The sequence below is a fragment of the Pteronotus mesoamericanus genome, unplaced genomic scaffold (genome assembly GCF_021234165.1).
Source record: "Pteronotus mesoamericanus isolate MK-2021 breed Mesoamerican mustached bat unplaced genomic scaffold, CSHL_Meso_final contig_69, whole genome shotgun sequence".
Classification (NCBI taxonomy): domain Eukaryota; kingdom Metazoa; phylum Chordata; class Mammalia; order Chiroptera; family Mormoopidae; genus Pteronotus; species Pteronotus mesoamericanus.
In genome coordinates this window covers 3,494,034-3,521,950 of record NW_026555237.1, presented here as the reverse complement: position 1 = coordinate 3,521,950, position 27,917 = coordinate 3,494,034, and the positions used below count along the sequence as shown (strand labels likewise).

General features: G+C 39.5%; 1 protein-coding gene and 1 pseudogene across 1 annotated transcript in view; both read right to left on the bottom strand.

Moving 5' to 3' along the window:
* LOC129077798 (vesicle-associated membrane protein 7-like) overlaps positions 1 to 27,917 on the bottom strand; it is a 71,457-nt gene that overhangs the window by 33,631 nt on the left and 9,909 nt on the right. Inside the window, exons 3-4 of the mRNA XM_054582355.1 lie at positions 26,074 to 26,170; positions 23,433 to 23,534 (exon numbers count right to left, since the gene is read on the bottom strand). Coding sequence (XP_054438330.1) covers positions 23,433 to 23,534; positions 26,074 to 26,170 — 199 coding nt within the window. The remainder of the gene's footprint in view (positions 1 to 23,432; positions 23,535 to 26,073; positions 26,171 to 27,917) is intronic.
* LOC129077799 (ubiquitin-conjugating enzyme E2 W-like) lies at positions 14,598 to 15,051 on the bottom strand (annotated as a pseudogene).

Sequence of the window (27,917 nt, the reverse complement as noted above, 5' to 3'; positions counted from 1 at the left end):
TTTTTCTGTACTGTGTGCATTTTGTTAATTATAGTACAAGAAATTCAACAATTTTTACAAAATTTTCCACAGATTTAAAGCTTAACAGGTTAGCTTATAAATGTTAAACAGAACATTCTTTGATGTCAGATGTGTTAACTGCTTAAAATACATATTTTCACATAGTAACTAGTTTTCAGGGGAGCTACATTAATATATTTTGCCTGTCTTGAATATACATAAATTCTTCATAAGAAAATATATGAATTTAATATAAAAATGCATCTATCCTTAGTTATTTTGTCAAATATTGTGGTGGACATGTTCTATGGTGATCCCCAATAAGTCACATCCTTATAAAATCCCCGCCCCTTAAGTGTGATTTGCTTCTAACTAATAGAAGCAAAAGTGATGGAATGTCACTCCTGTGATTATGTTACATTATAAAATATTTAGCAGGCTGGAGTGAGAGAGATTCCTTTGTTGGCCTTGAAAAAGGCAGCTGTGTCCTTGGGTGGCAAGGAGCTGCTATCACTCTGTAGGACCCGAGGATGTCCTCCAGCCCACAGCCAACAAAAAAGTTGCATATATATATAAATTTTAAGAGTAAATTTAAGCAAAAATTGATCCTAATCCCGCAGCGTCTAACCAGAAGTGGTTAGAAGTACTCCCAGGAAATGAATTCTGCAACAACCTGAATGAGCCTGGAAGCGGATTTTCCCCCAGAGCTCCCAGATGAGGACATGGCCCGGCTGACACGCGGAGTGCGGTCCTGAGACCCTAAACGGAGAACCCAGTTAAGCCGTGCCTTGATTCCTAACCTACAGTAACTGTGAGGTAATGTGTGTGCTGTTTTGTGGTAATTTGTTACATATAAATGGAAAACTAACACAGATATACTTAAAATATTTTAGTATGGGAATATTCAAATATATACAAAAGCAAATGAATAGTATAATAAACCCCTATGTACCCATCACCTAGTTTCAGCAATTATGAACACACAGCCAATTTTGTTTCATCTTTGCTACTACCTATTACTTCTTTCCTAAATATGTCATTTTAAAGCAAATCCCAGACATTCTATTATTTTAGTCTGTAAATTCTTCTTTTTGTATCTCTAGAAGATATGGTCTCATTTTTATTTTTCTTTTTTAAATCCTCACATGAGGCTATGTCTATTGATTTTAGGTGGGTGGAGGAGAGAGAAACATCCATGTGAGAGAGAAACATCAATTGGTTGCCTCCCACACATGCCCCAATGAGGGATTAAACCCACAATTTAGGTATGTGCCCTGATGAGGAATTTAAACCACAGCATTTTGGTGTAAGGGAGGATGCTTCAACCAACTGAGCCACCTGGCCAGGGTAGTCTCATTTTTCTTAAAAACAAATCCACATCATTATCACAGCTAACAAATTTTTTAATATCACCAAATTTATCAAAAACAAATCATAGTGTTATTTACAGTTGTTTTATTGACCCAGGATCCAAAACCTATATGTTGTGTTTTGTGTCTAGATATTGAAAAGTGTCTTAAGTCTCTTTTAATTTATGGGTTCACCTTAACTTTGTTCCCTCTTGCAATTTATTTGTTGAATAAATTGGGTCCTTTGTCTTATACAGGTTCTCATATTCTGGATTTTGCCGACCCATTGCTGTGGTATCATTTAATGTGGTCATTGATCTCTATTTCTTGTAAACTGTGTAGTTACTTACATATAAAGGCTCCATCATAACCAGGTTTAATGTTTTGGGCGAGCATACATCAGATGTGTTCTCTATACCCCTCATTGTGTGACCTCAGGAAACACATAACTGCTGATAGTCTCCCTTACTGGGACCTTAAGAATAAGCAATGGATTTAGGTGTATGGAGCCATAACAGAGTTCCACATCAGCTTTTCACCTCATATTTTAATTGCTTTTTTTTAAATATTTTTTTTATTTACTTTTTAAATACATTTGTCTCTGCCTCCCCCCCACCTCTTTCCCTTGCCCCCTCCCACCTTCCCTCCCTCAGCTCTTCCCCTTTGGTTTTGTCCATGAGTCCTTGCTATATGTTCCTTGACTTTCCCCTTCCCTTCCCTTTCCCTGCCCCCCCCCCTTCTCTCTTGTCTCTGTTGATTTCTTTTCCTTTCAGTGTTGCTGGTCATATTTTCCTTGCGTCTTTGCATTGTTGGTTAGGTTCCGCTTATAGGTGAGATCATATGGTATTTGTCTTTCGCCCCCTGGCTTATTTCGCTTAGCATGATGCTCTCCAGTTCCATCCATGCTGTCGCGAAGTTTAGTAGTTCTTTTTTTCTTTCTGCTGCGTAGTACTCCATTGTGTATATGTACCATAATTTTTTGATCCAGTCATCTACTGATGGGCATTTAGGTTGCTTCCAAGACTTGGCTATTGTAAATTGTGCTGCTATGAACATTGGGGTGCATAGGTTCTTTTGTATTGGCGTTTTGGTGTTCTCAGGGTATAGTCCCAGCAGGGGAATCGCTGGATCAAAAGGCAGTTCCATTTTCAGCTTTCTGAGGAAATTCCACACTGCTTTCCATAGTGGCTGCACCAGTCTGCATTCCCACCAACAGTGGACTAGGGTTCCCTTTTGTCCACAGCCTCGCCAGCACCTGTTGTTTGTGGATCTGTTTATGATGGCCATTCTGACCGGTGTGAGGTGGTACCTCATGGTGGTTTTGATCTGCATCTCTCTGACGGCTAGTGATGCTGAGCATCCTTTCATATGCCTCTGGGCCCTCTGTATCTCTTCCTTGGAAAAGCGTCTGCCCAGGTCCTTTGCCCATGTTTTGATTGGACCGTTAGTCTTCTTGGAGTGGAGTCGAGTGAGTTCTTTATGTATCTTGGAGATAAAACCTCTATCTGATGTATCATTAGCGAATATATTTTCCCATAGGGTTGGCTCCCTTTTCATTTTGCTGATGTTTTCTTTTGCCGTGCAGAAGCTTCTTATTTTGATGAGGTCCCACTTGTTTATTCTTTCCTTTATGTCCCTTGCTTTAGGAGACATATCAGTGAAAAAATTGCTGCGTGGGATATCTGAGAGTTTCCTGCCAAAGTTCTCCTCTAGGACTTTGTTGGTGTTGTGACTTATATTTAAGTCTTTTATCCATCTTGAGTTTATTTTTGTGTATGGTGTCAGCTGATGATCCCATTTCAATGTTTTGCGTGTAGCCGTCCAGCTCTCCCAACACCATTTGTTGAAGAGGCAATTATGGCTCCATTTTATGCTTCTGCCCCCTTTGTCAAATATTAGATGCCCATAGAGACCTGGGCTTATTTCTGAGCTTTCTATTCTGTTCCACTGGTCTATGGGTCTGTTCTTGTGCCAGTACCAAATTGTTTTGAGTATAGTGGCTTTGTAGTAGAGTTTGATGTCCGGTATTGTGATCCCTCCTACTTTGTGTTTCTTTTCAAAATTGCTGCGGCTATTCGGGGTCATTTATGGTTCCATATAAATTTTTGAAATGTCTGTTCTATTTCTGTGAAATACGTCATTGGTATCTTAATAGGGATTGCGTTGAATCTATAAATTGCTTTGGGTAGTATGGACATTTTGAGGATATTAATTCTTCCAATCCATGAGCATGGTATATGCTTCCATTTATTTGTGTCTTCCTTAATTTCTTTTTTCAATGTTGTATAGTTTTCTGCATACAGATCTTTTGTGTCTTTGGTTAAATTTATCCCTAGGTACTTTATCTTTTTTTGTGCTATATCGAATGGTATATTTTTTCTGATTTCTTCTTCTTCTATTGCATTGCTGGTGTACAAAAACGCCTTTGATTTCTGAATGTTGACTTTGTATCCTGCTGTTTTGCCAAATTCATTTATTAGGTTGAGGAGTTTTTTGGTAGAGTCTACAGGGTTCTCTATGTACACTATCATGTCATCTGCAAACAATGATAGTTTTACTTCCTCCTTTCCTATTTGGATGCCTTTTATCTCTTTCTCTTGTCTGACCGCTGTGGCTAGGAGTTCCAATACGATGTTGAAAAGAAGCGGTGAGAGCGGACATCCTTGTCGTGTTCCCGATCTTAGTGGGAAAGCTTTCAGTTTTTGCCCGTTGAGTATGATATTAGCTGTAGGTTTTTCATATATGGCCTTTATTACGTTGAGGAATGCCCCATTTATTCCCATTTTGCTGAGTGTTTTGATCATAAATGGGTGCTGTACCTTGTCAAATGCTTTTTCTGCATCTATCGAGATGATCATGTGGTTTTTTTCTTTTCTTTTATTGATGTGGTGTATCATGTTTACTGATTTGCGTATATTGAACCATCCCTGCATCCCAGGGATGAATCCCACTTGATCGTGGTGGATAATCTTTTGAATGTATTGCTGGATGCGGTTTGCCAATATTTTGTTGAGGATTTTAGCATCTATGTTCATCAGCGAAATTGGCCTGTAGTTTTCTTTCTTTGTAGGGTCTTTATCGGGTTTTGGGATCAGGGTGATGCTGGCCTCATAGAAGGAGTCTGGGAGTCTTCCCTCCTCTTGGATTTTTTGGAATAGTCTGAGAAGGACAGGGGTTAGCTCTTCCTTAAATGTTTTGTAAAATTCTCCTGGGAAACCGTCTGGCCCTGGGCTTTTGTGTGCCGGGAGTTTCTTGATTACTGCTTCAATTTCCCCAGCTGTTATCAGTCTGTTCAAGCTTTCTGTTTCTTCCTCCTTCAGTGTTGGAAGATTATACTTTTCTAAAAATTTGTCCATTTCATCAAGATTTTCAAATTTCTTGGCATATAATTGTTCATAATAGTTTCTGATGATCATTTGTATTTCTGTGATATCAGTTGTTATTTCTCCTCTTTCATTTCTGATATTATTAATTTGGGTCCTCTCCCTTTTTGTCTTGATGAGTCTGCTTAATGGCTTGTCAATTTTATTTATCTTCTCAAAGAACCAGCTTCTGGATTGGTTGATCCTCTGGATTGTTCTTTTTGTCTCTATGTCATTCAGTTCTGCTCTAATCTTGACTATTTCCTTCCTTCTACTTGCTCTGGGATTTATTTGTTGTTGTTTCTCCAGTTCTTGAAGTTGTAGTGTTAGGTCTTTTATTTGAAATGTTTCTATCTTTTTAAGGTAAGCCTGTATTGCTATGAACTTCCCTCTCAGGACCGCCTTTGCTGTGTCCCATAGGTTTTGGACAGTTGTCTGTTCATTTTCATTTGTTTCCAGAAATTTTTTGATTTCTTCTCTTATCTCATTATTGACCCATTCATTGTTTAATAGTGTACTGTTCAGTGTCCATGAGTTTGCAAGTTTTTGAAGTTTCTCTTTGAGGTTGATTTCGAGTTTCAAGGCCTTGTGGTCTGAGAAAAAGTTTGGTATTATTTCAATTTTCCTGAATTTGCTGAGGCTTGCTTTGTGTCCTATCATGTGGTCTATCTTTGAAAAACTGCCATGAGCATTTGAAAAGAATGTATGTTTTTCTTCTTTGGGATGTAAGGTTCTATATATGTCAGTTAAGTCTCTTTGATTCAGTGTGTCATTCAGCGCCACGATATGTTTATTACTGTTTTGTTTGGAAGATCTGCCCATTTTTGACAGTGGGGTGTTGAAATCCCCTCCTATCAGTGTGTTGCTGTCTATATCTTTTTTGAAGTCATCCAACAATTTCCTTATAAACTTGGGGGCTCCTATATTGGGAGCATATAAGTTTACAATGTTGATGTCTTCTTGATAGATTCTTCCTTTAAGTATGATAAAGTGCCCCTCTGGGTCTCTCTTTATGGCCTTTGCTTTGAAATCTACTTTGTCTGATACAAGTATGGCAACGCCAGCCTTTTTCTCATGTCCATTTGCTTGGAATATTGTTTTCCATCCCTTTACTTTCAATCTGTGTAGGTCTTTTGCTCTGAGGTGGGTCTCTTGTAGGCAGCATATGTGTGGGTCATGTTTTCTTATCCATTCAGCTACCCTGTGTCTTTTGATTGGGGCATTTAGTCCATTCACAGTGAGAGATATTAGTGATAGAAACTTACTCATCTTTTCTCTTTGTACTTGTGTTCCTCTCTGTCTCATTCTTTTCCTTCATCTGCTTAAACCAGTCCCCTTGGCATATCTTGGAGTGCTGGTTTGGTAGAGATGTATTGTTTTAGCTTTCTTTTGTCTGGGAAACTCCGTATTTCTCCTTCTATTTTAATGGAGAGCCTAGCTGGGTAGAGCAGCCTTGGCTGTAGGCCCTTGCTTTTCATGGCTTGGAATATTTGTTGCCATTCCCTTCTGGCTTGTAGTGTTTCTGTTGAGAAGTCAGCTCCTAGGCGTATCGGGGCCCCCTTGTATGTTACTTTCTCCTTCTCCCTTGCTGCCTTGAGGATTCTCTCTTTGTCTTTGACATTTGCCATTTTAATGATGATGTGTCTTGGAGTGGACCTCCTTGGGTCCCTCTTGAGTGGGGTCCTCTGTGCCTCCTGGATCCATGAGAGCCTTTCTCTCCTCAAATTAGGGAAATTTTCCATCATTACTTTTTCGAGGAGGTTCTCTATTCCTTGCTCCTCTTCTTCTCCTTCTGGTATCCTTATTATACGGATATTATTGCGTTTCAGGTTGTCCTGCATTTCCCTAAATGCTTCTTCATTCTTTTTGAGTCGTTTTTCCATTTCTTGTTCTTTCTGGGAGCTTTTTTCTACCTTGTCCTCCATCTCACTGATTCGATCCTCAGCTTCATCCAGCCTGCTTTGGACTCCTTCTACTGTGTTCTTCAATTCAGAAATGGTATTCTTCATATCCTCTTGTGTCTTCTTGATAGTTTCTATGTCCTTTTCCAGGCTGATGTAGTTTGCTGTAAGATCCTGATAGTTTCTCTGCAGTTTCTCATAGTTCTCTTTGAGCTGGCTGAGCTCATTGAGCTTCCTTAGAACCATTGTTTTGAATTTCATATCTGATAATTCCCTTGCCTCTATTTCATTTAGCTCTCTCTGTGGGGAGTCCCCTTTTCCACTCATTTGAGGGGAACTTCTTTTTCTTCCCATTTTTGTGAGAGTCTGTTAAGTATTTTTGTCCTTTACTTTTCTTTCTGGGCTTGCCTCTGATGATGTCAGTTGTTGACCCTATAAGGCCTTGGGTTGTTTGTTTGAGTCTTTCAGGAGTCTAATGCCTGTGTCTGACTCCTGCTTGGAGCAGCTCTGTGACCCCTTCGGTCAGGGCTGAGCTATTTTTTGGGATCTCTCTGCGCTCTCATGCGGGCTCCTTGAGCGCGTTCCCAGCGCGGCAGGGTCCCCCACCTGCTTGGGATCGCAGGTGCTTGCCCCAGACCAGGGGGCTTATTCGCGACCTCCCGTACTCATCTGGCCTCCCTGGCATGCGAGCTTCGCGGCACTGGTCAGTTTAGGGTCTTCTATTGTGTGTTTTCCCCGCTTTTGGCTCTTTGGGTGCGTTGCTTGCCCTCGCCAAATGGGGACTACGGAAATGGGAGGAAATCAGCTCTAGGACTCTCCGGTTAATCCTGTTTCTGGTCTCTCCTCAGGGACTCTGGGCAGCTCTACTTATTTTGTGGGCTGCTCCGCAATCGCGGCGGGTAGGTCAATTTACGTCTGCCCTTGCCCCTCTGTGCACTCCCTCGCAGGCCGTATGGGTGCCAGTCTGTGTGAGGCCTTGCCGGCAGGTGCAAGCGTTCGCCAGCCCGCGTGGGTCACACACACGCTCGCCAACCCTCGCTGGTCACTCGGCGCAAGTGTGCGCGCCTGCTCTGGGTGTTTTGGGGGTGTCTATGTTTGCTTTTCAGCTTTTGGCTCTTTGGGGGTGTGGCCTCTTCCCGCGCAATGGAGACTACGGCAAGGAGGAGTCAGGACTCCCCGGTTCCTCCTCCCGTTCTTTCCCCAATGCCTCCGTCTCCAGTCTCTCCTCAAGGCTCTCCCAGCCAGTCTGCACTCAGCCCCGTAGCTCACAGGCGTACAAGCTGTGTGCGGAGCGCACAAAAGGCAGGTTAATTGATTCCCTTATGCCTGAGCGAGATGGTAGCTGCAGAGTGGGAAGTGCGTTATCACCCGGGCTCCGTGTCAGTTCTCTTCACAAAATTTTCCTCACCAGTCTTTTCCCAGGCACCAGCCCATCCTGCTGCCGCCTCTACCCAGAGATCAAGGAGGGTGGCTGCCGCTGCAACTTTTGCGTTTGCCCTTTAAATGTCTTTTTGCATCCCCAGCCACCTGTCTCTGGCAGAGAGCACCCCTAAGCTTTTTGGGGTTGCGTTTTGTCTGTATTTTCTCGGCTTTAGCTGCTGTAGTTTAGGGGTTCCTGTTTATGATTCAGACCCCGTTCTTCTCGGGGGGACGCTAACTGGCCGTTTCAATGTCCCTCTGGTGCCAGTGCCCGTGGGCACCCCGCCCACCCTCTTGAGCCTCCACCGCAATTCTCACCCGTTGGGATGTGTGAGAGTCGAATCCACTGTCCGCGGCACCAAGGCTCCTCTCCCACTATTGCTCCACTGCTTTCCAGGTGATTACTCCATTATTTAGTTGCAATTCCAGTTTGGTTTTGGGAGGAGGTCAGCGTGACTCCCATTCACTCCTCCGCCATCTTTTCTATTTTAATTGTTGATGATGATTGTCTAGACCCATTGTTTCATTAGGGATTGCTGAATAGTGATACCTCTTTTTTATCACCTCTTCTTCATTTATTAGCTGCAGTACTTGCATAAAGAGAAAAAAATCTTTTCTTCAGCAACTATTTGGATCCTTTGAGGTACAGTTCAGATAAACAAAAAAGTCAGAATAAACGCTTGATCTTCCAAAGTTGACTGACAAGGGATTTCTACCCCAGCCCCAACCCCACTTTGGTGTTATCTAGGAACTCATGGAATTTAACATTTTTGATATGTTATAGTCCACTGAAGATATTACTATTTTTGATGTTCCAAGTATTCCATTACTGGCAGTGGCAACCTCTTAAAGTTGGTTCTTAGTCTCCTGACATGAGCAAAGTGGACTTTGATAGCTTTCTTGTTTCTGGTATGATGAAATGTTTCTGGCTTATGTTTCCTGCCCCATATCTAGAATTAGGACTGGTTCCTTTTAGTAGAATTAGGACTGGTATTTAGAGACTATAATCTGGACACTGAGGGGTACACTGCTATTGGATTGCTCCTTGTTTCTAGGGTCTTTCAGTGAATAGGCTATGAAATACTTTTAAGTATTACATACTTTTCTTTTTCTTTTTCATGACCAAAACACTTCAATTTACAGCTTTAATATACAAAATGAAACCCATAATTTCTTGAACTTCTCCTGACTCCTGACTTCTCTTGACTCCTACTTGTAAAGAGTTGAGTCTGTACTTTCAGTCCTCATTATCAGGAAGGCTCTGGATATAGAAAGTGACCCAGAACACCGTCTGAGTCAGGCAAAAAGTGTCAGAAAGTCCAGAACCACATGGTTGTGCTGGAAGATCAGCCTGGATCATCTGGGCTCTGGTGATCTGGGAAAACTGTCCAGGGGCTGGATGTGCACACCACCACCAGCATGATGGACTCATCTGCTTCTAGCCACTGCTCCCCAAGGCCTCTGAAGGAGTGGCCACACTGCAAACAAGAGCTGCATCACAGCCAACAAGCTGGCCCAAGGCCCTCAATTACATATTTTTCGGCATTTAATTTTCTACTTAAATTTAGGATTATACATTTTACTTTGACTTTATATTTGTAATTTCTTGCTGAAAATCTTGATTCCTATATTGGTACATGTATATATGAAGAGCAACACCAATGTTATTATTAACAATGTGACACTTGAAAAGAAATACTTAAACATTTTAATTCTTTTCATAAGGATATAATCTACTAGAAATTTACAATCAAATTATTGTGTTTTAAAATCACTTGAAATAAATTTTCACTCTTTGAAGCCATCATCAAGTCAATACACTCTTGGGTTATTGTTTTATTATATTTTATTGGTTATGCTATTACACTTGTCCCAATTTTCTTCTCCCCTTTATTCCCCTCCACCTTTCACCGCCTCAACCCCCAGCATTGCCCACCCCCCAAGGTCATGTCCACTGGTCAACCATATAAGTTCTTTGGCTTCTCCATTTCCTATGCTATTCTTAACCTCCCCTGCCTATTTTGTATCTACCATTTATGCTGCTTATTCCGTGTACCTTTTCCCCCATTCTTCGTCCTCCCCTACCCCATTTTACTGTTCATAGTTTTTGATCTTCTTTTTCTTAGATAAGTCCCTTTAACATTTCATGTAATAAGGGCTAGGTGATGATGAACTCCTTTAACTTGACTTTATCCAGGAAGCACTTTATCTGCCCTTCCATTCCAAAACACAACTTTGCTGGATAGAGTAATCTTGGATTTAGGTCCTTGCCTTTCATGACTTTGAATACTGCTTTCCAGCCCCTTCTTGCCTGCAAGGTTTCTTTTGAGAAATCTGCTGATAGTCTTACAGGAGCTCCTTTGTAGGTAACTGTCTCCTTTTCTCTTGCTGCTTTTATGATTTTCTCCTTATCTTTAATCTTGGGTGACTTAATTATGATGTGCCCTGGTGTGTGCTATTTTGGGACTCTCTGAGCTTCCTGGATCTCCTGGAAATCTATTTCCTTGGCCAGATTAGGGAAGTTCTCCTTCATTATTTTTTCAAATAAGTTTTCAATTTCTTGCTCCTCTTCTTCTCCTTCTGGCATCCCTGTGATTCAGATGTTGGATCGTTTAAAGTTGTCCCAGAGGTTCCTAAGCCTCTCCTCATTTTTTTGAATTCTTGTTTCTTCATTCTGTTCTGGTTGAATGTTTATCTCTTCCTTCTGCTCCAAATCATTGATTTGAGTCCCAGCTTCCTTCCCATTACTTTTGGTTCCCTGTATATTTTTCTTTATTTCACTTTGCATAGCTTTTTCCTCCATTCTGTGACCATACTCGACCAATGCAGTAAGCATCCTGATTACCAGTGTTTTGAACTCTGTATCTGATAGGTTGGCTATCTGTTCATCACTTAGTTATATTTTTGGAGCTTTGATCTGTTCTTTCATTTGGTCCATATTTCTTTGTTTCAGCAAGCCTTTTTTGTTGGAAAGGGTGGAGGTTTAGGTATTTGCCAGGGCAGGACAACCCAGGTTGCTGAGTTGTGGTGCTTTCTGTGGGGGACGGGTCTGAGAGGGAACAATGTCAATTGCTTGGCTCTCTGCCGGCTTTCAGTCACTTCCCCTGCAACCCACAAGCAAATTGGGCCGCTCTAGTGCTAATTCGCAGGTGGGTGGGTTTGTGTACATTTTAGGACCCTGTGGATCTCTCCAGTGGACTCTCCTGTGAGTCTGGGAGTTCCTCCTGCTGATGCAACCCTCACAGTTTTTACCTCCGGAGGTTTTAAGGCTTTCTTTTCCTGCACTGGAACCCTGGATTGCATGGTCTGTCTCACTCCCCAGCTGTTCCTCTGGTTTATCCACATGCAAATGTGGGACTGCCAGGTCTCCCAGCTGCCTCCTTGCTGCGGGGCCTCTACCCGCCTGCCTGTCTCTGCCCCTCCTAGTGGTCTGGATGAATGTTTCTTCTTTAGTTCCTTGGTTGACAGACTTCCATACAGTTCAATTTCCTGGAAGTTCTGATTAATTTTTGTTTTTAAATTTGTTGTCCTTCTTTTGGTCATGCAAGGAGGCAAAGTGTATTTACCTATACCTCCATCCTTGCGAGAAGTCTTTCCTGTGGATTTTTAAAATTTCACTTAGTGTAACCTTTATTTCCTCCTTTATTACTATTTTTGCCATATTCAAGGAGTTCCCTAAGCATCCTGATAACCAGTGTTTTGAACTCTGCCTCTAATAGGTTGGCTCTTTTTGTTTCTCTTAGTTCTTTTTCTGGTGTTCTGTTCATTCATTTGGGCCATATTTCTTTGTCTCCTCAATTTAGCAGCCTCCCTGTGTTTGTTTCTGTGTATTAGGTAGAGCTGCTTTTACTTCCTGTCTTAGTAGTGTGGCCTATGTTGAAAAGGCACCTGTAAATTGTGTGAGGCAGAGCCTTAGCTAATTGTCAGGGTGGAGCACCCACTTCACACTCTGTGACTGTGTGGGAGGGCTTGGAGAGAGGACATGGCCGCCACCTGGCTTTTGGCAGTTTGCCTGGCAGCACTTGACCCATTTCCAGTCACTTCACCTCTTCCCCTGTGCAACCGGCACCTTTACAGCTGCTGTCCCAGTGGTGAATCCTGGAATGGGTGGGTTTACATACATTCTAAGACCATGCTGGCCCTTTAAGCAGCAAAATTCCAGCAGTTTCTTCCTCTGTCACAATCCCCACTGGTTTTTACAGCCAGATGTAATGGGGATCTCTCTTCCTGGTGCTGGAACCCTGGGTTGTGTTCCTGGGGCTTGGATCACTCGCTCCAAACATATCCCTCCTGTCTATTCCACTGCTGCCGCCACCACTGCCACTGCCTTTCCACACCACACCACCTCTCTGCCTGTCTCTGTGACTCCGCTCCTCCTACCTGTCTGGATGAATGTGTCTTCTTTATTTATTTTTATTTTTAAGTATATTTTATTGATTATGCTGTTACAGTTCTCCAAATTTTTTTCCCTTTGCCCTCCTCCTCCCAGTACCCCCTTCACTCCAGCAGGGCCCCCCCCCCCATCCCTTAGTTCTTGTCCATGTGTCGTGTATGTAAGTTCCTTGGCTTCTCCCTTTTCTATACTATTCTTAACATCCCCCTGTCTATTTTGTTCCTTCTAATTATGCTTCTTGATCCCTGTACCATTTCTTTCTTTCTCCCCCTGCCGCCTCCCAGATGATAACCCTCTAAATGATTCCTATACCTATGATCCTGTTCCTGTTCTGGTTATATGCTTAGTTTGTTTTTGTTTTTGTTTTTATTTTTTTATATTCAGCTGTTTATGGTTGTGACTTCTGTTGTCATTTTAATGTTCATAGTTTTGATCTTCTTCTTTTTCTTAAATAAGTCCCTTTAACATTTCATGTAATAATGGCTTGGTGATGATGAATTCCTCTAGCTTTATCTTGTCTGGGAAGCACTTTATCTGCCCTTCCATTCCAAAATACAGCTTTGCTGGATAGAGAATCTTGGTTGTAGGTCGTTGCTTTTCATTTCCTTCACCAAATTGGGGGAGTTTTCTTTCATTATTTTTCCAAATAGGTTTCCAATTTCTTGCTCTTCCTTTTTTCCTTCTGGCACCCCTAAGATGCCAATGTCAGACCTTTTGACATTGACCTAGAGGCTTCTTATACTACCCTTATTTTTTTTATCTTTTTCTTCTTGTTCTGATTGGTTGTTTTTTTGCTTCCCTATGTTCCAAATCATTGATTTGCTTCTTGGCTTTATCCATTCTACTGTTGTTTCTCTGTAAGCTATTCTTTATTTCAATTAGTGAATCCTTTGTTTCTGACTGGATTTTTTTTTTTTTTTTTTTGTGCTGCTGAGGTCCTCACTAAGTTCCTTGAGCATCCTTATAACCAGTGTTTTGAACTCTGCATCTGGAAGATTGTTTATCTCCATTCATTTAGCTCTTTTTCCAGAGCTGTTCATTTTTTTACATTAAGGCTGTGTCAAAAATGTATTTCTTATTTTAGGGTACAGGATTAAAGGACAAGACGATACAAGTATAGAAAATTTACAAGAAAAAATTTGACAAAAGTTTTTTAATTAAAGTATTGTAACATTTAAACTTGACTTAAGATATAACAAAAAACAAAATTGCAAACAAAATGTTTATGGATTTTCCAAACATAAACAAATGAAATAGTGTTTAAGCAGCAGGGCTGATGCTGATGGCTAGCATGAAGTAACAAAGTGCACTCTACTTGGAAAAATCATTAATGTAGAAACAAGCCCAAATTATGGACTGCAGCAGTTTAATCATCACTGCCATTTTACTTCCAAAATAAAACCTTGATTAAACCATTCATACCCTGTCTTACTCATACCTTTACTTCAGCGACTGAGGCACTATATACAGCAAATGAATTTATTTTCACCATAGGGATAACATATTGTACCTCTCTGCCAATGTTACTTGAAAACCTTCCATGTCAAAATAATTTGACAGCAGATATAAACAATTCAATAAATATACAATGATCTCTCATTACAGTCCTTTAAACATGCATGTTAATTCATGCTATTAACCTTAGGATCACACTGCATAGAATTCAAATAGAAACAAGTTGGAGTGATTTTCAAAGTAATGTTGGATCCCTCACTTTATTTATAATCCCATTAGAACTGTTAAATTCATTTCATAGGCCCTATCATGCATTATTACTGGGTGGCAGGAGTTAATGAAAAATTTTCCTGTTATGACATCCATTGCCGGCAATGAATGTCCCCAAACTGCCAAGGAAGTTACTGTTATTGCACAATTCAGGAAGACCTAGAACTTCTCCAAAAGCTTAAAAAATTTTAAAAAGTGGAATTATATTTGACCTTGCCTGACACCTGCATTAATACTATATAACTAATAAAAGCATGTCAGTTGCCTGGACTGAATAAGCAATCAACATGTGCCCAGAATGCACTTGAGTAAAAATGCAGTAAAAGGAAGTAGTTTTCATTGCCTATAGGTTACTTCCAGTCACAGGTGAAAGTTCAAAGACTAAATGATCAAAGTGCTCATTTTCTCAGTAGGACTATCTTCTACTAGGAGGATGATCATAGTAGCATCAACATGTATCATTATGATACTACCATTTTGTTTTCTTTGGATTCTTGTTTCAAGTTCAAACATAAAAATAATTATCTGGTGAGCATCTCTTTTCTTTGCAGCTAGAAAGCATGTCGATAATTCTAAGATAAACTGATTGGACTAAGAGAGATGGGACTAGTCTTCTGTTAGAATGGATAAACAGGTATGACCATTGCTATAAACATGAGAATGAATGGCAATATTTTCACCAGTAAACATGACCTGAGGAGAGTCAAAAGGATATCGACTACTAAACTTAAATACAAGTTGAAATTCTTCCCCTTCATATAAGGTACTTGGTGTACTTCTATGTCTATAATCCTCTGTGTAAGTGAATTTTGAACATTCTTTTCATTTAAAGTCATTCCAGGATGTGGGTCATTTTGAAAAGCCAACAGTTCTTTCTACAGTCATTTCTGCATTGATGCCATGATGTTCTTCTGGAGTTTTGATCTGTTCTTTCATTTGCACCATGTTTCTTTGTTTCCTCATTTTGGTTTGTTTCTATGTATTAGGTAGAGATGCTTTGACTCCATATCTTGGTACTGTGGTCTAATGTAGTAGGTGTCCTGTAGGGTCCAGTGGCACACCTTCCCTATCACCCATGCTGAGTATTTGAGGTGCACCCTTCCTATGGGCTGAGTACACCCTCCTCTTGTAGTTGAGCCTTATTGCTGTTGGCAGATCAATGGGAGGGATTTACCCAGGCCAGTCAGCTGCAAGGATTGGCTGTGAGAACTTACCACCAACCTCCACTCTCCGTGGAGGATCAGCTGTGCAGGGGCAGGATGGTGGTGCTCTGAAGTGGTCTGTGGCTGTCTACTGGGTGCACTCGCCTTGGGGCTTCCTGGGCAGTGCAGGCCAACATCAGCCCCAACCTGTGTTGCCTGGAGCCACCCTTCCTGAGCTATAAAGCAATCTGAGATGGCTGCTACTTGTGCTTGGCTTGGAGATTCCCAGGCCAAGCCAAGCTGTGAAGCTAATCAGGCTTCTGCTAATGCCTGGCTTGGAGCTCACTGAGGCCAGCTGTTGCTTGTTTGATAGGATTTAGGAAGTTGTGAAGCATGAATCAAGACCTGCCATTCATATGGAAGAGCAGCTTGGGTGGCCAGTAAGTTGGGTGGGGTGGAGTCTCTGGGGATCTCCAAGAGGTAGAACAGTGTTAGCCAGGTTGATGGAGTCTTAAATATGGCAACAGACTGCCGGCTCTGTGGCTCTGCATGGGGAAGGCTCAGGAAAGTACAATGGCTTCTGCTCACCCCAGTTCCAGACACTTCAGCCTTTGCTGGTATGCCTCTGGTAACCTTCAAGCTGCCACCCCAGTGCAGGAACTCAGAGGGAGTGAGTCTGAGTAGGTGAGTCCATGTGTGTATTCTTTAAGAGGAACTGCTTTTGGCTTCAGAAGTTTCTTCCATCGACTCAATCCTCATTGATTTTTGCAGCCAGAAGTTGTTGGGACTTATCTTCCTGGCACTGTAACTCTTGGCTGGGGGGCCTGGTGTGGGGCTGGGCCTGCTTGCTCCTGAGATATCCCTACCAAATTTTTATCCAACACACATGGATGGATGTGGGACCAATCTGTTCTGCATCTGCGCCCCTCCTACCAGTCTCAATGGATGTGGATTCTTTAATTCTGTAGTTGTCAGACTTGGAACCATTCAATTAAATTTATGATGGTTCTAAGTGATGTTTTTTTCTATGTTTTTGATTGTGATTTTGATATGGTTGCGCAAAGAGGTGAGCCATGTCTGCCCATACCGCCATCTTGACTGGAAGCTCCCCTGAACGTATATTCTTTAAATCCTTGGTTGTTGGGCTTTCATACAGCTTGAGTTTCTGATGGTTCTGGGTGTTATTAGTTTTGAGATATAGTTGTAATTCTTTCTATGGTTGCACATGGAGATGAAGCATATCTAACTATACCTCCATCTTGACTGGCGGGTCCTTTTTTTTTTGCTTTGAGTTTTAGGTATTACTTCTTAAAATTAATTTTTTTATAATGGTAAAATATGCATAACATAAAAATTGTGATTTCAGTGATTTTTGTACTGTATAGTTCAGTGGTATTAACTATATCTACATTGTTGTATAATATCATCACCAACTATCTCCAGAAATTTTTCATTTTCCCTAACTGAAATTCAGAACCCATTAAGTAATAACTCTTCGGGAGGACTCAATATGGCAGAAGAGTGAGGGGAAGTCACACTGACCTCCTCCCATGACCAAACTGGAATTGCCACTAAATTGTGGAGAAATCACCTGGAAAACAACGAAACGATAGCAAGAGAGGAGCCTTAAAACCTCGGATAGACAGAGGAATCTACTTTTGCACAACCTAACTGGTAGGAAGGGTGGTGGAGGATCAAGAAGGTGGGCTGGGCACCCGTGGGTGGCAGCGCCAGAGGGATATTGAAACGGCCAGTTGGCTCCCCCTAAGAAGAGCAGGGTCTAGATCATAAGTGGAGATCTCCAGTCTACAGCACCAGAGCCCCCAAAACACAGACAACAGACAGCTCCGAAAAGCATAGTGGTGCTCTCTGTCAGAGACTGGCAGCTTGAGACGCAAAGAGCCATTTAAAGGGCCAATTCAAAAATGTGCAGTGGCAGCCACTTACCTTAGACTCTGGGCAAAGGTGGGGGCAGAGTGGGCTGGAGCCACCTGAGAAGAGATTGGTGAGGAAAGCTTTGGGGAGAGAACTGAGACAGTGGCCAGCTGGACCCTGTTGCTGACTCATGTCCCATTCCGCAGCTTCCATCTTATTCAGGCATAAAGGACATAATAGTCTCATCTTCAGGAGGCTCTGCCCTGGCCAGGTGTTGCACACAGGCCTGGTTGCTGAGTACAGAGTGACCAGCACAGACAGTAGATCCCTGGCTAAAGGGGACACAGAGCTGTCTAGAAATGCTCGAGGAGAGACTGGAGATGGAGGCGTTGGGGAGAGAACTGAGGGAGTAGCCAGAGGGGATACCGGTGCTGACTCCTCTCCCATTCCACAGTTGCCATCTTGCTCAGGCAGGCCACTCCCCAGAGTGGCAGCAGCCTGAAAGGACACAATAGCCTGTCCTCAGAGGGTTGTTCCCGGCCTTGTGGTGCCTAAGCCTGATGGCTGAGGGTGGAGTGACTAGATTAACAATTGCAGGAGACAGACACAGACAGTAGATTTCTGGAAGTCTCGAAGAGGCTGCCTAAGGTCAGACGGGGTCAACATCTGACATCATCAGAGAAAGACCAAGAAAGAAAAAAAAAAGAGACACCTACTACCATAGGAGTTCACACCACATAGTCAGGAAATCAGGGTAGATCAATTTAAGAAGCAGAAGCAAAGAGGAAGAGTCTCACAAAAAAAATGGAAAGTAAAAGAAACATTCCCCAATCAAACAGAAAGGAGGAATCCCCACAAAGAGAACTAAATGAAATAGAGACAAGTAAACTATGACATATTGAGTTGAAAACAATGGGTCTAAGGAAGCTCAATGAGCTCAGTGAACTCAAAGAGAATTATGTAAGAGTAAGAAAATGAAAAATGCCTCAAAAACAAAGAAGAGGAGTTTAGGGAAATGCAGGACAACCTGAAACGTAATAATATCTATAATAGGGATACCAGAAGGAGAAGAAGATGAGCAAGGGATAGAGAATCTGTTTGAATAAGTCATGATGGAAAACTTCCCTAATTGGAGGAGAGAAAAAGTCACACAAGTCCAGGAAGAACAGAGGGTCCCATTCAAGAGGGACCCAATGTGGCCCAATCCTAGACACACCATCATTAAAATAGCAAATATGAAAGGCAAACAGAGAATCCTAAAGGAAGCAAGGGAGAAGGAGGTAGTAACATATAAGGGAGCCCCAATATGGCTAGCAGCTGACTTCTCAACAGAAACACTGCAAGCCAGTAGGGAATGGCAAGAAATATTCCCAGTCATGAAAAGCAAAGGCCTGCCACGAGGACTGCTCTACCCAGCAAGGCTCTGAATTAAAATGGAAGGCGAAATAAGGAGTTTACCAGACAAAAGAAAGCTAAAAGAATACACCTCCACCAAACCAGCACTGCGAGATATGCTAAAGGGACTGCTTTAAGAAGATGAAGTAAAAGAATGAGAAAGAGAAGAACACAGGCTCAAAGGGGGAAAATGAATAAGTACCCATTAATAATAACTTTAAATGTAAATGGATTAAATGCTCCAATTAAAATACATAGGGTAGCTGAATGGATAAGAAAACATGACCCACACATATGCTGCCTACAAGAGACACACCCCAGAAAAAAGGACGTACACAGACTGAAAGTAAAGAGATGGAAAAAAATATTCCAAGCAAATGGACAGGAAAAAAAAAGCAGGGGTAGCAATATTTATATCAAACAAAATAGATTTCAAAACAAAGGCCATAAAAAGAGACCCAGAAGGACACTTTATAATACTCAAAGGAAGAATCCATCAAGAAGACATAAACATTGTAAACCTGTATGCACCCAACATAGGAGCACCCAAATATATAAGGAAAATCTTGCAGGACTTCAAGAAAGATATAGACAACAATGCACTGAAGGTAGGGGATTTAAACACCCCACTGTCAAAAAAGGATAGGTCTTCCAAATACAAAACATCAACCAGGATATTGTGGAACTGAAACACACATTAGATCAAATGGACTTAACTGACATATATCGAACTTTTCTTCCCAAAGAAGCAAAATACGCATTCTTTTCAAATGCACACAAAACATTTTCAAAGATTGACCACATGATAGGACACAAAACAGGCCTCAACAATTCAAATAAATTGAAATCATAATAAGCATTATCTCAGACAACAAGGGCTTGAAACTAGAAACTGACCTGAAGGAAAAATCTCAAAAACATTCAAACTCATGGAGACTGAATAGCATGCTATTAAGCAATGAATTGGTCAATAATGAGATCAATGAAGAAATCAGAAAGTTTCTGGAAACAAATGAAAATGAATACACAACAGTCCAAAACTTATGGGACACAGGAAAGGCAGTCCTGAGAGGGAAGTTCATAGCAACATAGACCTACCTACAAAAGATAGAAACATTTCAAATAAACGACCTAACCCTCCAGCTTCAAGAACAGTAGACACAACAACCAAGTCCCAGGGCAAGTAGAAGGAAGGATATAATCAATATCAAAGCAGAATTGAATGACGTAGAGACAAAAAGAACAATTCAAAGGATCAATGAATCCAGAAGCTGGTTCTTTGAAAGGATAAACAAAATTGACAAGCATTTAAGCAGACTCATCAAGAAAAAAAGAGAGAGGACCTAAATAAATAATATCAGATATGAAAGAGAAGAAATAACCAATACCACGGAAATACAAAAGATCATAAGAAATTACTATGAACAATTACATGCCAAGAAATTTGAAAACCTTAATTAAATGGGCAAATATCTAGAAAAGTATAACCTTCCAACACTGAATGAAGATGAAGCAAAAAGGCTGAACAGACCGACAACAGCTGGTGAAACTGAAGCAGTAATCAACTATATCCTGGTACAAAAAAGCCCTGGACTGGATGGTTTCACAGGAGAATTTTACAAAACATTTAAGAAAGAGCTAACCTCTGTTCTCTTAGACTATTCTAAAAATTCTGTCAGGAAATACTCCCAAACTCTTTTGATGAGGCCAGCATTGCCCTAATCCCAAAACCAGATGAAGACCCTGCAAAGAAAGAAAACTACAGTCCAATATTGCTGATGAATGTAGAGCTAAAATCCTCAACAAAATATTGGCAAACCACGTCCAGAAATACATTAAAAGGATCATTCACCATGATCAAGTGGGATTCATCCCAGGGATGGAAGGATGGTTCAATATTCACAAAACAACAAACATAATACATCATATAAACGAAAATAAAGACAAAAACCACATGATCATCTCAATAAATGAAGAAAAAGCATTTGATAAGGTATAGCACTCATTTATGATAAAAACACTCAGCAAAATGGGAATAAATGGGGCATACCTCAACATAATAAAGGCCATATATGAAACACCTACAGCCAATATCATACTCAACGGGCAAAAACTAAAAGCTTTCCCATTAAGATCAGGAACCAGACAAGGATGTCTGCTTTCACCACTTCTATTCAAAATAATATTGGAAGTCCTAGCCACACTGGTAAGACAAGAAAAAGAAATAAAAGTCTTCCAAATTGGGAAGGAGGAAGTAAAACTGTCATTGTTTGCAGATGACATGAGAGGGCACATAGAAAACCCCATAGAATCCACCAAAAAACTACTTGAAGTAATGAGTGAATTTGGCAAAACAGCAGGATACAAAGTCAATATTCAGAAATCGAAGGCATTTTTGTACACCAACAATGAAATAGCGGCAGCAGAAATCAGGAAAAAAAATATCATTTACTATAGCAACAAGAAAAATAAAGTACCTAGGATTAAATTTAACCAAGGAGGTAAAAGACCTGTATGGAGAAAACTATACAATACTGAAGAAATAAATTAAAAAAGACACAAATAAATGGAAGCATATACTGTGTTTAAGGACTAGAAAAATTAACATCATTAAAATGTCCATACTACCCAATGCAATTTATAGATTCAATGCAATCCCTATTAAGATACCAAAGACATATTTCACAGACATAGAACAGACATTTCAAAAATTTATATGGAACCATAAAGGACCTCAAATAGCCACAGCAATTTTGAGAAGGGAAAACAAAGCAAAAGGAATTGCAATAGCAGACATAAAACTCTATTACAAGGCCACGGTAATCAAAACAATCTGGTACTGGCACAAGAACAGACACATAGATCAGTGGAGTAGCATAGAAAGCCAAGAAGTAAACCCATGTCTCTATGGTCAATTAATATTTGACAAAGTAGGCAGAAACATGAATTGGAGTAAAAATAGCCTCTTGAACAAATGGTGTTGGGAGAGCTGGACAGCTACATGCAAAAAATTGAAATTTGACTACCAACTGACATCATACACAAAAATAAACTCAAGTTGGATAATAGACTTAAATATAAGTTGTGATAGCATAAAAGTCCTAGAGGAGAAGATAAGCAGGAAACTCTCAGATATCCCACACAGCAATATTTTCACTGATATGTCCCCTAAAGCAAAGGACATACAGGAAAGAATAAACAAGAGGGACTTCATCAAAATAAGAAGCTTCTGCATGGCTAAAGAAAACATCAGCAAAATGAAAAGGGAACCAACCTAATGGGAAAATATATTTGTCAATGGTACGTCAGATAGGGGTTTGAACTCTAAAATACATAAAGAAATCACACGACTCCACTCTAGGTAGACAAATAATCCTATTAAAAAATGGGCAAAGGACCTGGGCAGATGCTTTTCCAAGGAAGAGATACAGAGGGCCCGGAGACATATGAAAGGATGCTCAGCATCACTAGCCATCAGAGAAATTCAGATCAAAACCACAGTGAGGTACCACCTCACACCAGTCAGAATGGCCATCATAAGCAGATCACAAAACAACGGGTGCTGGCGAGGCTGTGGAGAAAAGGGAACCCTAGTCCACTGTTGGTGGGAATGCCGACCGGTGCAGCCACTGTGGAAAAAACAGTTGGGAATTTCCTCAAGAAATTCAAAATGGAACTCCCTTTTTACCCAGTGATTCCACTGCTAGGATTGTACCCTAAGAATCCCATAACACCAGTTCAGAAGAGTCTATGCACCCCAATGTCCATCGCAGCACAATTTACAATAGCTAAGTGCTGGACACTACCTAAGTGTCCACCAGGAAATGAGTGGATCAAAAAACCATGGTGTATTTACACAATGGAATACTATGCAGCAGAAAGAAAGAAAGAGCTACTACCCTTTGCGACAGGATGGATGGAACTGGAGAGCATTATGCTAAATGAAATAAGCCAGGGGGTGAAAGACAAATACCTTATGATCTAACCTATAAGTAGAACCTAATCAACAAAACAAACAAGCAAGGAAAATATAACCAGCAACATTGACAGAAAAAAGAAACTAACAGGATCAAGAGGGAAGGGGAGGGGGTGGGGAAAAGGAAGTGAAGGGTCAAGTCAAGGAACATGTGTAAAGGACTGATGGACAAAGCCAAAGTGGGAAAGGATTGGTGGGGGGCGGGGGCAGGCAAAAGTAGTCATGGGGAAATGGAGACAAATGTATTTGACAATAAAAAAAATAAATTGAGAATGGGAAAAATAAAAAAAGTAATAACTCTTCTTCCTTTCCTCCTTCCAGACTCTGGCAACCTTCATTCTACTTGCTGTCTGTATAAATCTGACTACTCTAGGTACCTCATACAAGTGGAATCACATTTGTCCTCTTGTGACTGTCCTACTTCACTTAACAGGAAGTACTTTTTAAATATTTCATTTAATAGTATTTTAAAATTATGTAATATATATATATGGTTCCAAAGTCTAATTTGTAAAGCAAGTTTCATTCAGAGAGGTCTAGTTTCTAGTCTTATCCCCCCATCCTTATCATAGGCAACCACTGGAATGTTTTTGGTTTATCCTTTCCTTGCACTGCTTCAGCCCACCTTGTTTTTTATACTATAAACAAACAAATACATATATTTGTATTTATTCCCTCTTCCTTAAAAGGTTGCATATATAAATAAGTATAGTATACCATACATACTTTATCTTATTTTATTCAGTTATCTATATATCATGGATAGCATTACTTATTATATGGAGATAGAAGATCTCAGTTCTCATTTACCTTACAGCTCTTAACTCAAAATTCCTAACTGATTTGTTAGCTGCAATACTAATGGTGTTTAGGAATATAGTCAGAGGTTACATACCATATACTTCCCTAATACTTGCTGAAAATCTGCAGCAACTGCATTTGAAGGAGAAAAATGTTCTTGTGACATCAAAGGATTTCTTAGAAAAATATCACTAACCTGGGAAAGTGAAAATGGAAATATGTAAACTATATAGATAACTTCAACTGGATAATTACAGAGTTAATGTTTATTTAAAGCCCAGGCTGGCAGAAACCTGACATAAAAATAACCAGCAAATTTCAAGATTTTTGGTGGCAAGATTTCTGTTTAAAGATGCAGTATTTATGAAAACTGCTTGTCCAGTCTTCTCTACTGCTATAGTACAGATTACAGCCTCACACTGTGAGATTGCATGTGCTTCCTTAATTCTTTGGTATATCTGAGGATTTGAAGGAAAGAGCAGATGTTTACCTTTGGTAAACAAGGAAACATGGGAGTCTATGATATTTTTTAAATAAACACTTATTTTCCCTTCCTGCGCCTACTCTCAAAATCCATTCAATGACAACAAAACAATCCCAACTATATGTCATGATACCATTGTTCAATCCTATAGAGTTGTTACAAGACACTGCAAAGTTTCAAGAAAAAATTCTGATAATTGTTTGTACTAAATGTTGTATTCCTCAGATGTAATGGTAAAAATTATATGATTAGCAATTTTGTGTCATTTGATTGTGGAAAGGCAGTAAAATTGGGATGTTTTATAACAACGGAAGAGAGAAAAAAATTAGAGTATAGTCAATTAAATGGCTAATACTGTTTAGCATCAAGACTCTAACAATTGTCTAGGTATAACTGTCGCTCACTGTAGAATGACAATATTAGGCCTAATAACTTTTGATTCTGACTCTGGTTACAGTTTGAGCTGTGTTAAAGCAAGTTGATACATGATACAAATTAAATATATGTATGATTCATGAATGTGACTGAGGAATAACATTTAGTAATTATTTTATAGCTGACTGATTTTTCCATTAGTATTTTTTATTAAAATGTTTATCCTGAATTATTTATTTACAAATAAAATTGAATATTAGTATTATTTACCTTAAAAATAAGAAACAAATGTACTATTTGGACCATAAAGTTACCAGAATAATGGCTTAGTCCTTGTTTGTTACTAAGACTGACCTACACAAAGTCACAAAGTCTTATTCTGGTTGGAGATTAAACTCTTGGTGATAGTGAGCAACAGGTGATAGCTACTGAGAAGGGTAATAACTCTTTAAAATATTTATAAAATCTCATGTATCTACATAAGTACATATGAGGTCTGTCCAGAAGGTAACCAGCCATGTAAAGTGAAAAACAGAAACATTTATTAAAGAAGATACAAGACACAAGAAACATTGTACATAGGACAATGATCCCTCAATCCTTTTCAAAGAGGGCACCTTCAGACCTCACACAGTTCTCCTAATCACCATCAGCTGCCCTGTTATATTTTCCTGAATCTCATTGAAAGCCTGAAACCTCTTCCTTTCCAAAGATGATTTTAATTTTGGGAAAAGCCAGAAGTTTCAAGGTGCCAAATCTGGGCTGTAGGCGGGCTGAATCACCTGGGTGATCTGTTTCTCCAAAAACCTCTCCATAAGAAGTGATGTATGAGCAGGCGTGTTGTTGTGATAAAGCTGCCAATCACCAGTTGCCCATAGCTGCAGCCTTCTGAATCATCTTAATAGTTTTCACTGAGAAATGTTCAAACTTAATGCAAAATTTGATGCAGATTCGTTGCTCTACTCACTCAGCCATTTTGAATGCAACAGCCACCCAGTACACATGCTCACTCAATGGCATCTACCACCTCCACTGACTAGTACAGTGAAGTTGTCATTGTTCATGCATGTATGTTCCAGTCCACTCTCCTTTGCTGTCAGGTTATATCAATGTACTGCAAACCATTCTCATTATATTAACAATGGCTGGACTTTTTCTGGACAGACCTCATATACATAAGTCCTCTTTTTACCATATATTATATTTGCTGTTAATTTTCAAGAAAAATTTTCCCTAAAGATTGTATATCTTGATTAAAAAATTCTTTCATTTAATTCAAAATTAATTCATGTTTTCTTCCAGAAATGTGTTATATGTAATTATTTGTAAATTAAATAAATCTGCTATTGAGAAAGTATTTTTAAGCCCTGGCTGGTGTAGCTCAGTGGGTTGAGCATTGGTCTGCAAACCAAAAGGTCCCTGGTTTGATTCCCAGTTCAGGGCACATGCCTGTGTTGTGGGCCAGGCCAGATCCTGCAACTGATTGATTTTTCTCTCCCTCTCTTTCTCCCTCCCTTCCCCTTTCTCTAGAAAGGAATAAATAAAGTCTTTATTTAAAAAGAAAGCACTTTAAGTATTAGTAAAGCTTCATTTCTTTCTTACTTTTAAAGAACAAAATAAATATAAAGAGAGATTCTAATAGGTCTGAATGGATTGTCTTTACAGATCTTGCTTCAGAGTTGGGGAAAGCATGGAAACAGGAGACAAACAAGGGATGAGGGTAAGAAATCTCCGAAGGTCATTAGTAGCTATGCTTTATACACAGATGAATGATCTGCTTTTGTTTAGTGACATTATAATTAATAAACTATAAAATAGAGACCTCATAATTTCAGAAACTGAAAAGGTCCTTAAAGTAGTATAAGATATTACTTACATTTTTAAGAAATGCAGATGGTGTTACAATATCCAACGCATTGTCTGAGACACATAGGTAAATGATCCCATCAATAAAGAGACTATGATAGACAAAGCTTTGAAAAGAATATGTTCATTTACATGGTAATATTAAAGAAATTTAGTACTTATGCAACAAATTTAATTTTGTCTTCAAGCTCTCATTAATAGTATAAAAGCTATATAGATAACTCTTGTAATCAGATTAGAATATTTTTCATATATTTGAAAAATTAAATTATGTTAAATAAAAATGGTAAAATTTGAATACGTATTTAAATTATATAAATAATAAATTTCAATGAAGATAAAACTCATAATCTCATATAGCTATAGAAAACTTATGTACAGAAAATTCAAGTTTTGTTTGAGACTTCATAAGCTTGGTGCATTTTTAAGATGTTTTAGCTGTTCACCTTTGTCTTGGAACAGTGACATGAAGATGTAATTCTCTATGGTTTGAAATGGATCATATGAGGCAATGTAATACCAATAATTGTTACTTTCCAATGTTCCCTTAAGCAAAATTGGTTTTGCTTTGAACTTGAGTCTTGCATAGACTGATAATAAATCTCTTAACTTCTCCCAGCTAAAGTGTGATGTTTAGTATTATGGAAACTAAACTGACAAAAATTGAACTTAAGACTTTCCATAGCTGGGATATAACATGCAGCTGTAGTTGAACAAGCAGCCTTCGAAAGCTTCTGTGAACACAAACCAGCAGGTAAAAATTAAAGCTGCACCCTTAAACTAGTTTAGAGATTTAAAAAGAAAAATCCAACTAGTCTTTACACTGGGCAGAAGTTGTCCAGTTAGTGTAGAATCTAAGAAGTTTCCAGAAAGTTAGTTTACCTTTCTTTGCTTTAGGTCATAAATTTCTTACGTGATTGCTGTATATGAATACATAGCTCTTTGTGACATTATTCATTTGGAAATTTGAGACTTCAAGATACCAGTGTCCTGCCAGTTTAAGGGTACATTGTAGAGCTGAACGTTGAGTTACTGTGCAAAAGTTTTTTTTCATGCTGTCATTTGTAATATGTTTTGTGAGAATCCTTGGGATTAAAGTTTTGGTTACAAAAAAAGAAAGAAAACTCTAATAATCAAATAAAATATAATCATATTCCAAATTTGAATCAAGATTTTGATCAAATAGAAAATGCTATGTTCACTTGATTTTTACTATCCTTATATTTTTAGGTAGACATATCCAATTTTGGCACTTCTTGGCTTTCTATTGTGATAGAATTAAAAATTGTAAACTGCCAATAAATAGCTAATATACTGGAGAACAGGATGAGTTGAGGAGGAAGAATTAAACTCCCCTATAGTATGCTAAGAGTACCTTATCCAGACCACTCCCACTTCTAGACCTTCTCAGAGTCACATATTAAGAGGCTAGAAGACTCTTGGAAAGTGTCCACATCTTTGTTGCCCAAGAATCCAGAAACTTTAGGGATACGGCAACAAAAATAGTTGCTTGGTGCCTACACTTTGTTTTGAACATACTTTTTCCAAATAGTTAACCGGCAACAGACCTGGTCAAATGCTAAATTGGATATACATGAGAATGAGAATCTCAGAAACACATAGAAAAGATAACCTAGAGGCAGAAGATTATGTCCTTTCAATATAAAATCCCTTCATAAGATATCATGAATACAATGTGCTACAAATATTTTTAATGATGATATTGATTGATACACGAAATCCCCACTTGGAAAATATTTTTATTTCTAAGTTGGGAGAAGTCTTTGCTGAAAAAGTTGCTAATTCTACCATTTCTCTGAAAGTTATATGTGTGATTTGAAGTAAATTGATAAT